A 17010-nucleotide genomic window follows, 5' to 3' on the forward strand; every position below is an offset into this window, starting at 1 on the left:
ATATATACTCTCGAACACGTAGCACGCGGTGACGACGATTTGCGTGTGGCAATTTTCATTTCATTACATCTTGGTCCCCCCGTTGTGCCCCCTCTCGCCTTGTTATGCACCACTTCGGGAACAACGTGCGCGGATTTTTAACGGCCACTTTATATACGCGGGTCGAAAGATTGCTTCTCTCCCTCTCGTTACGGACGTAATCCCGTTGTTACGACACGCGGTATTTTTTCTCCGGGCTACGAAACACCGTGCATAAGTTCGCTTCGTTCATTAGGCGTTCGAGTAAAACCTCATTAATTTAATAGAGCCGGGTGCAATTAACGATTAAACACACGTCTATATTAATTCAAGAGATCTCAAAATTTCATATTTTACGTAATAAATGTTATAATATTGCTTCCAACGCATTATGTTTTCAATATAAAAATTCGATGTAATGAGATCAAGTTTATCAAGCTTTTAATTCCGGATTTCATCTAAACAATTAAAGTATTTCATCACTTAATTAATTTACATATATGCTCTCATTGTGAAAAATATCATTTTCTATGTTTCAAGTTTTGACGCGCGCGAGAATAATTTCAAGCCTAAAAATATTTAAATAGTATAATCTGTGCGAATTAGACATATTTAATCATGTCGACAACAATTATTTATCGCGACGAACGCAACCATCGTGATTGTGTCACAGATGAAACTCATTTAATCTCAAGCACTCCATTCTCACGCTCACATCGGCAAATGAAAGGAAAGAAGAACATACTCGACTGTACGCCACAATAAGGTTGTACATGAGGGTAAGCATTTATTGCCAGGCACTTATTTTAAACGGTTTATCGCCAACGGTGGTGCTCCACGGGGCATTTCGCTCTTGACTCATTATGAACGTCGGGGAATTTTATTTATGTCGTTCGTTTCTATCCCCCCGTCCTTCGCCCTCGACATGAGCATCTGCGAACCCTCGAAACTTTCGTAAAATCAAGAATTCAAACTAATCCAATTGATAGATTGTAAAATAAAAACTGATAAAAATATCATATAAATGGGAATTAAATGACTAAGCAATATACTTCCCCCTTAATCCGTGACACTTATTAACTCCCGAAATATCTCATGCAAAAATTGAACGTTATAACCGCGTAAAGTTACTAAATTTAAATTATTATCAAAAAAAATTTTCGAAATTTACATATTTTTTAACGCTTTTTGACACGTATACATAAATTTGTATTGTAATCAGTAATGTTTTAAAATTATTGGATAAACTATTTCACAGAATTAAACACAAAGGCTAATTTCTTAAGTATAAAGGTTAATTTCTTAAGTATAAATCTGACCGTTGAAAAATTTTGCGCGACCGCGACGCGTACGGATTAAAAAGTCTCCGTGTTTGCGCAAAACTTTAGCGCACAAACGCTTCAAAGAGGACCAGCCATGAAGCCGCATGATAAATGCGCTCGTGATCGAGTCGGAGATAAATGAGGTAGGCGCGTGTGCACGTGACATGTGGGTGTCTGCGTACGGGCTCGTTCCACTACGCATTTACACACACTCTCTATTTCTCTCTCATTCTACATTTATATATCTCTCTATATTCGCTTATAGATTACACACAGTTATATATATGCCTCGGTCATGTATTTTTTTTATTCCGACTTTAAATACACTTCGCAGAAAAGGTTTTACTTTCTGCGTCATGTAAACGACTATATTACATTTGGGAAAATTGAATACTTTATACATAATTAATAATCGGGCTTCTATATCGCGAATTTTCTATCATATCGCTCTTTTTTCCATAGATATGTTCTTGTAAATTGTAAAAATTATGATTTATGGTCTTTTTATATGCCTATGTCGCAAATATTTTAATATTCAGTTATTTTGATCGACATTTTTTACTCAAATATTAAATATAAAAAAAAAATTTCGATATATTTTCATAAAATCAATACCTGTAATGTAAATTTTATAAATTTCGGATATTTAATATTAAATTATCATTACCGATATTTTTGCTTAAATATAATTAAAATTAAATACTTAATATAAAATTTAGATACTTAAATATAAATCGAAATATTTAGTATTATCGTAATGCAATATTTAAAAATTTCATATTAGAATTTAAATATTAAAAACAAATAAAATTTAGTTTAATGTATTTTTTTTTTAATTAAGAATATTTCGTATGTATGTAAATTTAGAATAATTACACAAAATGACTAATTAACGCGTATATAAATTGTAAGAAAAAATATAATCTAAAAAAAATATTTTATTTAAATAGCACTGTGTGGAGATCCGGGGAAAATAATCAGGACAAAAATAAACACGCGGAAAGATATTCCATAAAAAGAGGTCCCCCTATATCTCGCTTCGTGACGAATGGCTTGATATGCATTAAACCACCAGCAGCTCCGTGGAAACCCGTTTATCATTGTTTATCGTACACCTGGTTTCTCGGAATGATAAGCGTGGGTTGAACCATAATGATGCCAACGTACTTACCGAGGCAAATGCACTCGGCTAGTGGATACCGCGACTACGTCACACAACGTTATTTGCAATTGTTGTGCCACACGATACTACGTACGTACGTACACAAGTAAGCACGCGCTTTGAAATTCCAGTATTGCAACTGCAAATCTTGGAGACAGGGAGAAAACGACGAAACTCTATCAGACGATCGTAACTTTCTTCCTTGAGTCGAACGGAAATTGCGAATTTCCACTCGCCACTTCGCGTTACTCTCAGCATCAATTATGTATCTTACTGCAGAATCCTTGCACGAAATCGTACACATCTCTTTCATCGTAAAATTACAGGCTTTAATCTCTCAATATCTCTGAACATTTTGCCGTCTATTTTGTGATAACAATTATCAAAATATAATACAATGAAGAAATAGATGAAAAGTAATATATATATATATGTTGTTAAAAAAATATATCACAATATATCTAATTAATAAATCTTACTTAAAGAATGAATTCGAAAGATGCATATTTTCTATAATTACATCATATTAAAATTAACTTTAATAAAATACCCATATAAATCCACTCGCATATATCATTCTAATTTTATCGGACGGTAATATGTCATAAAAATATCACGTCGCGACGCTATTAAGAAGTTTTGCGCGCATTCCCCCCCACCCTTCGTGTCCTCAAGCATAAGCATAAACCACTCGGAGAAGTTTGCAAGGAGGATTCGCGAACTCTCACCGAAGCGGTATCGTCGCCGACGCTGACGACACAACCAACTTCCATGGTTATATCCGGGAGTGGCATCTTTGAAAACGAAGGTATCGCAAAGCGACTTTCCGTGCGCCCAAAATATCCATAAAACCGAAAGTAGCTGAAATACATGATAGTTGATTTTTTGTATGTATACTTGTATTAAGAATTATATCATTTTAATGATACTTGATCATCAAAAAATATTTATGTACATTATAAGAGCACTCCATAAAATTAAAATTCTCGAAATCTGACATTTTATGTGTAACGAACGAAATAGTTGGAAAGTTTGTAGTAAAAATATTAAACATAAACAGCGTTACGAAAGCTAATTAATAAATTCTATTTTAAATTTATATTTCACGTTGCATTTTAACTATAATCTCGATATTAAAATATAGCCTCAATTATTATTTTATTTTCTAAAAATAAAAAAATCTCTTTTTTGTCAAATAGTTAAATATGAAATGGTAAATTTCGACTCAAAATGTCATATACTCTGTATGTCCCCCCCCTCCTCCCGATATTTTTAATCAACAGAATCAACACAATTTCTCACTGTTTCAAACTCACATGCCAGAAATATTTTATTCGCAGATTGCACAAGAAAAAAATTATGAAATGTCACTGAAACTGACCGAACCAGCTTTATCTCCATGAAATACGCATCAGTGGCAGTGCGAGAACGGAAGGGCGAAACGTGCCATGCAAAAATGCAGATGTTCACCATGGCAAAATTCCGACGCGACACGCAGCGATAACTGGAACTTGGCGTCATTCGGTCGGTAGTAATTACATAGATGTGTCCGAAAGAAGGAAAGAAAAAAGAATAAATAGATAAGGTAGAGGATAAAGGATAAAATGTAAGCGATCTCTTAACTTAGCGGAGAACGTTTAATCCTGTGACGCGATATAAAATCATTTACCTCCTTAATCCTTAAACTTCCTCTTTCGATACGAATGATAGCTTTTTTTAAAAGAATAATAAAAATGAACAAAGGCTTCAATAATTAATATACAACAAAAAAACAGGCTAATGAGAGCCGAGAGCAGGACTTTATTCGCGCTCTGTTTTCTGAGCTAGGATCTCATTAGCCTGTTTTTTCGTTGTGTTGTATATATCGCTTGTTTTAGATCTTTAAACTTCTCGAGTAATATGCACCGCGCCCATTCACCGCAATTGGATCATTTTAACTTTTTATGCGGAAGAAACAAATATCTAATCCGCATCTCGAGTCCGAAAGAAAATGGAAATGAGGTAGAAAGAAAACGAGAATTCGAAAACTTCAACAACTTTCTAAAGATTGTAGTGAATTAAGATAAACGGCATGAGATAATGGAGCCTCTAATACATTAAATACATTAATATATTAACACGTAATGGTTATCAAAAAATAATGTTACAGTTATTAATTTATAATTATTGGAGTCGATTGTATTTATAGAAAATTACATTTACACAATCTACGTAAAAAAAAAAATCAAATAAATGTATGAATATATAAAAAGTTCCATTTATTTACCATCTCGTATCATATATCGAGCATCTTAATATTTGGTAAAAAAATTATATCTTTGGTAATCTCTATATACCTCTTTTAAATAAAACTTTTTGCAAATTTGTTAATCGATACTCGCACAATATTCAATATCGATGCACGAATGTTTTGATGCACAACATCGAGGAATTAGCGATTTACACAATATTGCGCCTCGCAAAAACTTATTCGAATTCATATAATGTAAGATATTTATACAAAATATTTAAACTGCCCTTCGTAGAAAAATATGTGACATATGTAACATTTTCAACAGCGAGTCGCGAGCGTTTCGTTGAATTTCTGTAATTTTCACCGAATGCATCGATCACATCAGTAATTTCCAATATTTTTCTGCCGTGCACGTGTAACTGCACCTGCGTGCCGTAACTATAGCTATGTAGAGATAGTTTTCGAGCGGACTATGTGTCAATTTTCAACACGCGAAAGGTAAATAAGTATTCGGGCTTTCCTCGGCGAATTTCGCGGATATATTGGATTCGACATAACACGTAGCGTGATGCTGTCCCGGCACGAGATATTTGTGCAATACGTTGTACAAATATTCATTTTATATCGGCGCGTTTTCGGAGCTTATTCGACGCGCCAATGGCAGCGAGTCGCTTAATGGCGCAGTATTTACGTCTGGACCACGAGTCTATAAACGTCATGTGTATTATTACTCGCGATGTAAATGCATCGTAATGTGTCGACCGGTGGGACGCTTTCGAATGTAAACGTTGCGCGCGAGCGAGCATTTATAACGTGTTAAAATGTAATCTCGGCGAATAGACATTGTCATCCAACGACCGTTATTCAAATCGCGACACGACGGAGGACACGGAAATGGATGTGATCAGCGCTTAATCGATTTCGTTCTTGTCTACAGTGTGCTCGGCCTTTATCACACACGGGATCGGGAAACAGCGTTATTAACTCACTATGTAGCTTAATGCGATTTCAATATAACGCTTTGTACATTCCTATCTCAATTTATATCGATTCCCGCGTAAATCGCATTTTTATCTCGAATCATTTTTATCAAAATAAAATCATAGGAAAGCTAACGTCCTTTTCTATATAATTAAGTCCAAAGCGAATTTTTTAAATATAATCTCGTATATATTTCCCTTTCAATCGTATTAATTTACAAAATATTGTACCTGATCACATGATCGCGTGCATATCGTGTTTCCATATAAAAAAATTTATTTTCAAATTATTTCTAAAATCGTTCTTTAAAAATAACAGGATAAGATGAGAATGTATTAATATTCCTGCAGTATTGTACAAAATTTTGATAAATAAAATAATTGATTATTAATTATTAATTAAATAGACTTATTAATCATAAAAATCTATTTTCAAATAATTTCTAAAATCGTTTTTTAAAAATAACAGAATAAGATGAGAATGTATTAATATTCCTGCAGTATTGTGCAAAATTTTGATAAATAAAATAATTGATTATTAATTATTAATTAAATAGACTTATTAATCATAAAAGTCTATTTTCGAATTATTTCTAAAATCGTTCTTTAAAAATAACAGGATAAGATGAGAATGTATTAATATTCCTGCAGTATTGTACAAAATTTTGATAAATAAAATAATTGATTATTAATTATTAATTAAATAGACTTATTAATCATAAAAGTCTATTTTCGAATTATTTCTAAAATCGTTCTTTAAAAATAACAGGATAAGATGAGAATGTATTAATATTCCTGCAGTATTGTACAAAATTTTGATAAATAAAATAATTGATTATTAATTATTAATTAAATAGACTTATTAATCATAAAAATCTATTTTCAAATAATTTCTAAAATCGTTTTTTAAAAATAACAGAATAAGATGAGAATGTATTAATATTCCTGCAGTATTGTGCAAAATTTTGATAAATAAAATAATTGATTATTAATTATTAATTAAATAGACTTATTAATCATAAAAGTCTATTTTCGAATTATTTCTAAAATCGTTCTTTAAAAATAACAGGATAAGATGAGAATGTATTAATATTCCTGCAGTATTGTACAAAATTTTGATAAATAAAATAATTGATTATTAATTATTAATTAAATAGACTTATTAATCATAAAAGTCTATTTTCGAATTATTTCTAAAATCGTTCTTTAAAAATAACAGGATAAGATGAGAATGTATTAATATTCCTGCAGTATTGTGCAAAATTTTGATAAATAAAATAATTGATTATTAATTATTAATTAAATAGACTTATTAATCATAAAAATCTATTTTCAAATAATTTCTAAAATCGTTTTTTAAAAATAACAGAATAAGATGAGAATGTATTAATATTCCTGCAGTATTGTGCAAAATTTTGATAAATAAAATAATTGATTATTAATTATTAATTAAATAGACTTATTAATCATAAAAGTCTATTTTCGAATTATTTCTAAAATCGTTCTTTAAAAATAACAGGATAAGATGAGAATGTATTAATATTCCTGCAGTATTGTGCAAAATTTTGATAAATAAAATAATTGATTATTAATTATTAATTAAATAGACTTATTAATCATAAAAGTCTATTTTCGAATTATTTCTAAAATCGTTCTTTAAAAATAACAGGATAAGATGAGAATGTATTAATATTCCTGCAGTATTGTGCAAAATTTTGATAAATAAAATAATTGATTATTAATTATTAATTAAATAGACTTATTAATCATAAAAATCTATTTTCAAATAATTTCTAAAATCGTTTTTTAAAAATAACAGAATAAGATGAGAATGTATTAATATTCCTGCAGTATTGTGCAAAATTTTGATAAATAAAATAATTGATTATTAATTATTAATTAAATAGACTTATTAATCATAAAAGTCTATTTTCGAATTATTTCTAAAATCGTTCTTTAAAAATAACAGGATAAGATGAGAATGTATTAATATTCCTGCAGTATTGTGCAAAATTTTGATAAATAAAATAATTGATTATTAATTATTAATTAAATAGACTTATTAATCATAAAAGTCTATTTTCGAATTATTTCTAAAATCGTTCTTTAAAAATAACAGGATAAGATGAGAATGTATTAATATTCCTGCAGTATTGTGCAAAATTTTGATAAATAAAATAATTGATTATTAATTATTAATTAAATAGACTTATTAATCATAAAAATCTATTTTCAAATAATTTCTAAAATCGTTTTTTAAAAATAACAGAATAAGATGAGAATGTATTAATATTCCTGCAGTATTGTGCAAAATTTTGATAAATAAAATAATTGATTATTAATTATTAATTAAATAGACTTATTAATCATAAAAGTCTATTTTCGAATTATTTCTAAAATCGTTCTTTAAAAATAACAGGATAAGATGAGAATGTATTAATATTCCTGCAGTATTGTGCAAAATTTTGATAAATAAAATAATTGATTATTAATTATTAATTAAATAGACTTATTAATCATAAAAGTCTATTTTCGAATTATTTCTAAAATCGTTCTTTAAAAATAACAGGATAAGATGAGAATGTATTAATATTCCTGCAGTATTGTGCAAAATTTTGATAAATAAAATAATTGATTATTAATTATTAATTAAATAGACTTATTAATCATAAAAATCTATTTTCAAATAATTTCTAAAATCGTTTTTTAAAAATAACAGAATAAGATGAGAATGTATTAATATTCCTGCAGTATTGTGCAAAATTTTGATAAATAAAATAATTGATTATTAATTATTAATTAAATAGACTTATTAATCATAAAAGTCTATTTTCGAATTATTTCTAAAATCGTTCTTTAAAAATAACAGGATAAGATGAGAATGTATTAATATTCCTGCAGTATTGTGCAAAATTTTGATAAATAAAATAATTGATTATTAATTATTAATTAAATAGACTTATTAATCATAAAAGTCTATTTTCGAATTATTTCTAAAATCGTTCTTTAAAAATAACAGGATAAGATGAGAATGTATTAATATTCCTGCAGTATTGTGCAAAATTTTGATAAATAAAATAATTGATTATTAATTATTAATTAAATAGACTTATTAATCATAAAAATCTATTTTCAAATAATTTCTAAAATCGTTTTTTAAAAATAACAGAATAAGATGAGAATGTATTAATATTCCTGCAGTATTGTGCAAAATTTTGATAAATAAAATAATTGATTATTAATTATTAATTAAATAGACTTATTAATCATAAAAGTCTATTTTCGAATTATTTCTAAAATCGTTCTTTAAAAATAACAGGATAAGATGAGAATGTATTAATATTCCTGCAGTATTGTGCAAAATTTTGATAAATAAAATAATTGATTATTAATTATTAATTAAATAGACTTATTAATCATAAAAGTCTATTTTCGAATTATTTCTAAAATCGTTCTTTAAAAATAACAGGATAAGATGAGAATGTATTAATATTCCTGCAGTATTGTGCAAAATTTTGATAAATAAAATAATTGATTATTAATTATTAATTAAATAGACTTATTAATCATAAAAATCTATTTTCAAATAATTTCTAAAATCGTTTTTTAAAAATAACAGAATAAGATGAGAATGTATTAATATTCCTGCAGTATTGTGCAAAATTTTGATAAATAAAATAATTGATTATTAATTATTAATTAAATAGACTTATCAACCATAAAAATCTATTTTTAAATTATTTCTAAAGACGTTTTTTAAAAATGAAAGAATAAAATGAGAATGTATTAATATTCCTGCAGTGCAAAAAATTTCGATAAATAAAATCGTTAAAAAGCGCACACACGCAAATTCATAAAAGAATGATCATAATGAATAAAGTTTACTATGATTATTTTGATAGTAATCGAGTTGAAGCTCGATATCGCGTTGCCAGGCACGATACAAACGAGTTAACGAGTGGATTGCTCGTTTTTGTTCGCGCAACATGTTCGTAACTTCCTACACACAGGCCGAGTGCACGACTCGTCTCAAGAACCATGATATGGATGCGGATAAGGCACGTTTGGCGCGATGAATACTCGAGAATACAACGTGGTGTTTTTTACCCTCCACGAAAAAGCCCACTCGTGTCGCGTCTGTTCGTTGAAAGATCACAAATGACGATTCGGTTTTCTCGCAAATTTCACAAACTCGGAAAACTTTTATTTCGACACATTACGTGTAGTAAAGATAGCAATATATTAAATAATAATAATAAATTACAAATTAAATAATTAACACACAAATATATTAATAATATATTATTAATATTTAATTAATAGTATATTAAATAAAATATATCACACGATATATAATATAATAATCTCTCGAATAGGATAAGCAATGTGAAAATATTCCAAACGAGACAAACGATTTCTTTATGCTCTGCGATATCTCTAGATTAGCTTGTTACATAGCAGGATAATATTCTCCGAATAAACAAGCGAGCTTTTCTTATATAGGTACGCATGTATTATACATACATGTGCGTATGACAGCGCGCTACGAAAAGTTGGCGCGCTTCCGAGAACTCGCGTCACGAACCAAACGGCAGGACAATGACGATAATATCCTCCGAGTAGTAGGACAAGTGAACTTTTTATACGCGCACGTGTGTACATGTAGCAGTGCTTCGAAGCTGGCGCGTGTATGTGTATGTGCGCGCATTTCCGAGAACTCGACGCGAATCGAAAAGTTGAAGCGCTTCCGAGAACTCGAGTCAAACAGCAGGACAATGACGATAATATTCTCCGAGTAGAACAAGTGAACTTTTTCTACGCGCATGTGTGTGCGTGTGTGTGTGTAGCGTTTCGAGGCACGTACGCGTACTTCCGAGAATTCGCGCCGCGAGAGAAAAAAAAGGAACACAATCACGATATAATATCCTTCGAGTAAAAAGCGAGCGAATCGTTCGTATACACTGCGAAGTTGTCGCGCGTGCCTCCGAAAAGGAGAGAAAATCCTACCTTTAATATTACGAAGTCCATGTCGCGGTCAGATCCGGCGGCTCCTCCGTCCTATCCGATGACGATGATCTGACGATCCCGTGTATCCGTACGTGGCGAGATGAATGATGCGCAGTAACGTGACGGGGCTGGCGGTTAAGGAATAAAACAGTCACAATCTCCAACAATGACGTACAATAACGGTCAAACGCGCGACACTCGTCACTATCGCGTCTCGCTTCTTCGTCGGATCGAGAGCAACGCACTCACGCGGAACGCGATGCCGGATCATCACCCCTGAGGATCTATCATCGTCGTCGTCCGTCGCCGCGATTCGTTTTCACACGAATTTTTAAAGAATTCGTATCGCGTATAGATATAATATAAGACGGGCGCGAATGCACGAACGACGCGACGTGGCGCGACGATTCGAAACCGGCTCGCGAAAACTTTCGACTAGTGCGCGTGACGACTCGGCATAGACTGAAGACTGAAGTGAACGCCGGTCGGAGTCGTGGTGGGGGGTGGGATAGAGGCGCGCCTGAACGAACGCCGCGCCAGCGGGTGGGAGCGAGAGCGCACGAACACAACTGACGAGGACCAAACGATGGTAGGAGAGAGAGAGAGACAGAGAGAGAGAGTGAGATAAGGGAAAACAAGGAGCGCGCGCGCGACGAAGACGGTTGCGCGAGGTTTGAGAGTGAGAAAGAGAAATAGAGCACGAACCGTTCAAGTGCGGGGCGAAAAGAGAGAGAGAGAGAAAGAGAGAAGATTATTTCGAAATCGGCATAGATTCAAGCGAGAGAGGACAAAACGTTCGAAATTATATCTTACATTGATGGAAGTAAAATGGACGGAAGATTAGGGGAAAAAGAAGCATATCTACAATCTCTGCGACGATAGGGCATTTTTAAGAAATTTCGTCGAGCTGTACATATTGCGTTTAGTTCACGACGATTAGAAAAGAAAAAAATTATCGATATGTATTTATAGTTACTTAAATATAAAAAGAATTGATATTCTCATTACGTAATATATATAACACTTTTATTCGCGGAGGAATAAACGGTTCTTTTTTTTACGTATATATATGAATATCGACAAACGCGTGCGCTTGAATCAAATAAATCGTAATCTAGTTTCTCGTTCGCGATAGAGAGTCGATGGGGAGAAAAAAGAGGCATATACACAATGGCTCGCGAATAAAACGCGGAAATACTCGTTTACTGAAGAGCAATGACGATCAACGACAATGTGCCGATAAAAGAACGCGACTCGGAAAGATGGACTCGACGCGTCGAAACCCCTTGTCGGATTCTCATTAAAAACCCGCCCCCGACTCGTAACTCGGGGAAATAAAAAATTCCATTAGATTTTACTCCGGACGGAGATCTCGCGCGTTTACGGGATGAGAAAAACCGCAACATGTGGTTTCCTATCTGACGGCGCTTCCGCAATTTCAGCGAGGAAAAGCCGCGGGAAATGTGCCGCGTCGCGACGCGGGAAAACAGAGTGAAGAGGGGGGGGGGGGGGGGCCGGGTTGAAAAAGGCACGGTGGAAACGCGGTGGTTGCGAGGCGGCAAAGTCGACGGATGAAAGAAAGACCGAAGGACTTACCCAGGAAGGCAAGAGACGAGGAGGATGCGAAGGACACGAGAGGCAGGAGAAAGGAGGAAAATGCGATGGGGGAGATCGCGCGCGGATTCTCTTTTACAATGCACCCTGCACCCGGCGTGACCACTGTGTTTCCCTGTCCCTTTCTCTCGCCCCCGTCCATCTCTTTCTCCGTTTCTCGTTTGCGGCGCGGATGTTCTTTGAATGTATACATACTGCGTATCCCGCAAGTGTCCGAGCTCTCTGCAATGTGATACGTAGCACGATGTTATTGTCAGAAAAAAAGTTTTTTTATTACGCTCATTATATGTTTAAGCGTTTATAAAGATACTAATAAGAGAAGCAATTATTAAAAATAATTACTCTTGAAGGAAAAGGTTCTTTCCTCAATTCCTTTCAAACATTTTTCAGATCAATATACAACGATAATAATTTCTCGGGAATCTTTTTACGTGAAGTTAGCAGTTACATACCTTTATATACGTCCGTCGAAAATACACACTTGGCTTTTGAATGAAAAAATTGTAATCGCGATGTTAACAAGAAAAGTTGTATGAAAAGCGACTGAAAAGTTGCAAAGTTTTCGAGCTACGTCGGGTTGCGATCCCTAACCATCGGACCAACCCTTTCACGTCGCACCCACTTCCCGGAGAGCCCGCTCAGAATTATCGAACTTAATTTACGAATAACGATTTAATTGGTTCTTGAAGGTTCCTTAAAGTTCGTCTACCGCACGGCGCGCACTTCGTCTACATATATACGTCAACGTCTCTAGATTTACAGCAGTACTGCCAACTGCCATTACGAAGAAATGTATATTACCTATATTAAAAACATTTCTAAGAAATTTCTTTTCTCATGCGAAATTAGGCACATTTGGTACATATTCGGGACACGCGTATCGTGTCTAGATATTTTATGCACTATGACTGTTGGTTTAAAAGAATGCGCGAATATCGCGATGCGCGCCATTCGGGATGCAAATTTTAATTATTTATTGTTTTAATTACACATACGACTGTTACTTTACCCGAATATTGGAAAATTAAAATTTCTCACTATACGTTCTCATAATTAAAAACGCATTGTGAATACATATATTTAAGTAAATAAATAAATGAGAAAAAATTTTTTTTTTCTATTTTATGTCATCTAGTATTGCAAAAATTAAATAACTCTTTATCTCATTTATGATGATAAATTTTTGGGGGGAAAAATTTCATGAGAAAGCATCTTATTACAAAGCTCAGAGATACATTTAGACCTTTAAATATTTTTACATTAAAAATAATTTATTAATTTTTTATTTCTCGTCCAAATTTCGCAGATAATATATTTTTATTAATTAGAATACGAATATCTTACTCTACTAAAGATCGATATATATATACGATAATTGAAATAGACGTTAAGATCTTACGGAAAATGCGCTACTTTTATTAGTAATCGGTTTAAGAGATTTCCTTCAAAGAGGATCCACCAGTGAAAAATCCTTTTCTTCTCTTCTCTCCTTCAAGCTGTGGAAGCTGTGAAAAGGATAACGTACCATACGCTGGATCCCTATATATTTGCACCCTCGCTCTCTCTGCGTGAACGCGCGGAGGGAAAGAAAAGGGCCGAGCAGAAAATTCAGCAGAAAGAAAGAGACGTATATAACTCTCATTGGCTATTAGATGAGGGAGATACGCGGTGCTCTCGAGAGGGTAGCGAGAGGAGGGTGGGCGACGGTGACACACAGGGTGATGAAAGGGAGAAGGCGAAAGGTTTCTTACGCGGTCGTCTCGCGAAAAAGGGTGGGCGACGTTTCGCGCGGGAACGAGCAAGGGCGTCGGCGATGCCGAGTTTTTTAATTAGTAGTCTGTGATCTGTGGAGCGATTTTTTTCCCTCTCTCGTTCCTTCTTTTCCATTCGTTCCTCTCGTCGGGTGCGCTCGCTGGCACCTGCCACAGCTGATTCCCACCCCTTCGCGCGAACAGAGACGCGCGTGTATGACTCGCTCTATAATATGTTTCCTTTATTCGTTTCATTTCTTCCGACAACTCTCTCCTCTGAGCCTCGACTTCAGAGACCCGGCCCCCGATTTCATCCCTTTATACTCTTGTCTTCTCCTAGCGAGATTCAGGCAGAGACGCAGGCGACCTCTCCCACGGGAGGACACTTGCATCATCTGCTATAATTTGCTAAGAAAGTCCCGGCTGTAACGGTGAATGATCAAAGCGGGGAAATGATTAACTTTGTGATCGAGAGGACGGTTCATAGCTTCGCTTTGCTTCTATCTGATTTAGTATGTAGTTGCGAGCGCTATAGTTTTCTATCGCGTTGAGGCAACATACTTTTCCTTGATCGACAATTTCTCGATTTATAATATAGATATCTAAATCTCAATGTTTTTGTAATATCGGAACATATCGTAAATAAACGCCTAGTCGAAGATACGCTTTTAGCACGAGATTAAATATTTAATTCAAATCTTGGCAAAATTATGTAACTTTTAATCATTCTAATATCAATCGATCTTCATTATTGACTCGCAAAGATATTTTCTATGAAAAAAACTTGAGATAAATTCTCTTTCTCTTAAAAAAGAAATTGAATTGTTGCGATAAACCTTCCAGTAAAAATTACACTATTAATCTAAATTTGATCAAGATATGTTACCTTTGGTCGCTGTAATGTTGACCAGATATCATCTCTCCTCCGTGTAAAAACGACTTGCCATCGAAATCACAAATGCTATTTCACCTGTAAAAGGAAACAGGATTGTTAATATAATAGAAATTATAAAAATATTCAAATATATATTTATATAATAAAAGTCTAAACTTTTTGATCAAAAAATGCCACTTTTAATCATACACTAGAACGTTAATCGAATATCATCATCGACGTGCGAAGATACTCGCCATCGACACCGCGATAAGGCTCTCTCCGTACACAGAAAAAAAACACAGTACGGTCTTTCTCGTCGCGATTTTATCCCGCTGGCCACGCGACGTCGGAGCGTGAAATGGGGGCTTTTTGCCACGAGATCAAGTCAGGTCGACATACATACACGCACCGTAATGTCGCCAGGGCGGCTATCTGCCGCTCCATCTTTTATTTAGTCATTACGCTCATCTTTTTCTCTTCTCTTCTTCCTTTGGGAGACGCACGGAGTCGACCGAGCAAGCAGCAGCATCAGCAGCAGCACCACTTTTGCGTAGAAAAGAAAAAAAAGAAAGAGAGAGAGAAGACTTGCTATGTATGGACATAGAGAGAGGCGGCCACTCGCCAGCGGCTACTTCAGCAAAAGCTCTACCCAGCTTCTTCTCTCACAGACCCGCATTTATATCGCGCATTTATAAAGATAGCCAAAGCCTAGTCGATGCACATAATCCACCGTTATCCTTTTGCTACGCATATTTATAAATTAGAAAATTACGCCTATTTTTTACGGAAATATGTGCGAATTGGAATAAACTACATCTCGTAATCCGTTGCGATTATGCTTCGCTAAATATGTCAAAATTTCAATCGCAGAAAAAGAAAGATTGAAATCCTTTGATTTTTAATTTACTGTCAATAATCAACGTATTTGTTAATAAGTCCTTTAGAATGTGCTGCTTCCAATTAAAAAATTAATTAATTCAATAAAGCGCTATGAGACTAATACGATTGAATAAAGATGAAATTCTAAGGGGGCAAACATCCTGACGAGTTAAAATGCCACATGTACAAATAATCCTTTTTACGCTTTTACATAAAGCTTCAATGCAAATTGCGCCATCCTCAGCATTTCAGTGGTAGAGATTACACCACGGCAGTGTATGCACGTGTTCTCTTAATGGCCGTCGAGTCGGAGAGATAAATTAACGAGGTGTTTGTGACCGCGATCGTGCGCGCGGCTGCTCCTTTTTCTCTCTCTCTCTCTCTCTCTCTCTCTTTCCGACGACCACGGGATTAAAATCATGATGGGGCTTTAATAATTACCGCCGGACGAATGCGTTAAATGAGGCGCGCGTCGCGACGCGCGCCGGACCGGGGCTTTTTGCCCGGTATTATTTACAGCCCGGATTCACAATGGGCATGGCTGGGGCCATGGTGTGGCGAATACCCATGCAGTTTACCCATTGCTTGCGCGACATTGTGTGCCGTCGAGAATAAATAAATGCGCGAAATTTTCAAACGGAACACGCGGAGTGAGGCTGCCGTTCTTTCTTTCTTTGTGACGTTGCGTCAGAAAAAAAAAATCGTGCCGGCAATTGTACGAAACCGTAATGAGGAAATTAAGAGAAAGGCTCGCGAGGTGAAACCACAATGAGCGAGCTTGCGATAAGCATAAGCGAGATATATAGGGAGAGAGCATAATTGTAATCGGATTACGCTTTAGACAATTAATATAACACGTGGAAAAAAACGTAATTTCAGACACGAATACAATAGCAATAAATCACCTGGGGAATATTAATAATAAAATTACAATAGTGTGTATATAGATGATATTATTTTTTAATTTTAATAGCAAAGATATAATAAAATAAGATTGAAAAAAGATTATGCTAACATTTAAGACGGGAAAATGCTGAACTTTGATATTAAATATTATGATAATAATATAAAATTTGGAGATTAATAATGTTATGTAGCAATATCACACGAATCATTTTCTGTGCACAGATTAAGCAATTGAAAATTCAGATCTAATATAAGCGGTTC

The 17010-nt window shown here is 34.0% G+C and overlaps 1 protein-coding gene across 1 annotated transcript in view; it reads right to left on the reverse strand.

The window, feature by feature from the left end:
* The window catches only part of LOC115244269 (PDZ domain-containing protein 4), a 213596-nt gene extending 202415 nt beyond the window's left edge, over nt 1–11181 (reverse strand). Inside the window, exon 1 of the mRNA XM_029821803.1 lies at nt 10723–11181. Coding sequence (XP_029677663.1) covers nt 10723–10743 — 21 coding nt within the window. The 5' untranslated portion in view covers nt 10744–11181. The remainder of the gene's footprint in view (nt 1–10722) is intronic.
* Nucleotides 11182–17010: the final 5829 nt, after the last annotated feature.

Source organism: Formica exsecta, unplaced genomic scaffold (genome assembly GCF_003651465.1).
Source record: "Formica exsecta isolate Colony F162 unplaced genomic scaffold, ASM365146v1 scaffold80, whole genome shotgun sequence".
Lineage (NCBI taxonomy): Eukaryota > Metazoa > Arthropoda > Insecta > Hymenoptera > Formicidae > Formica > Formica exsecta.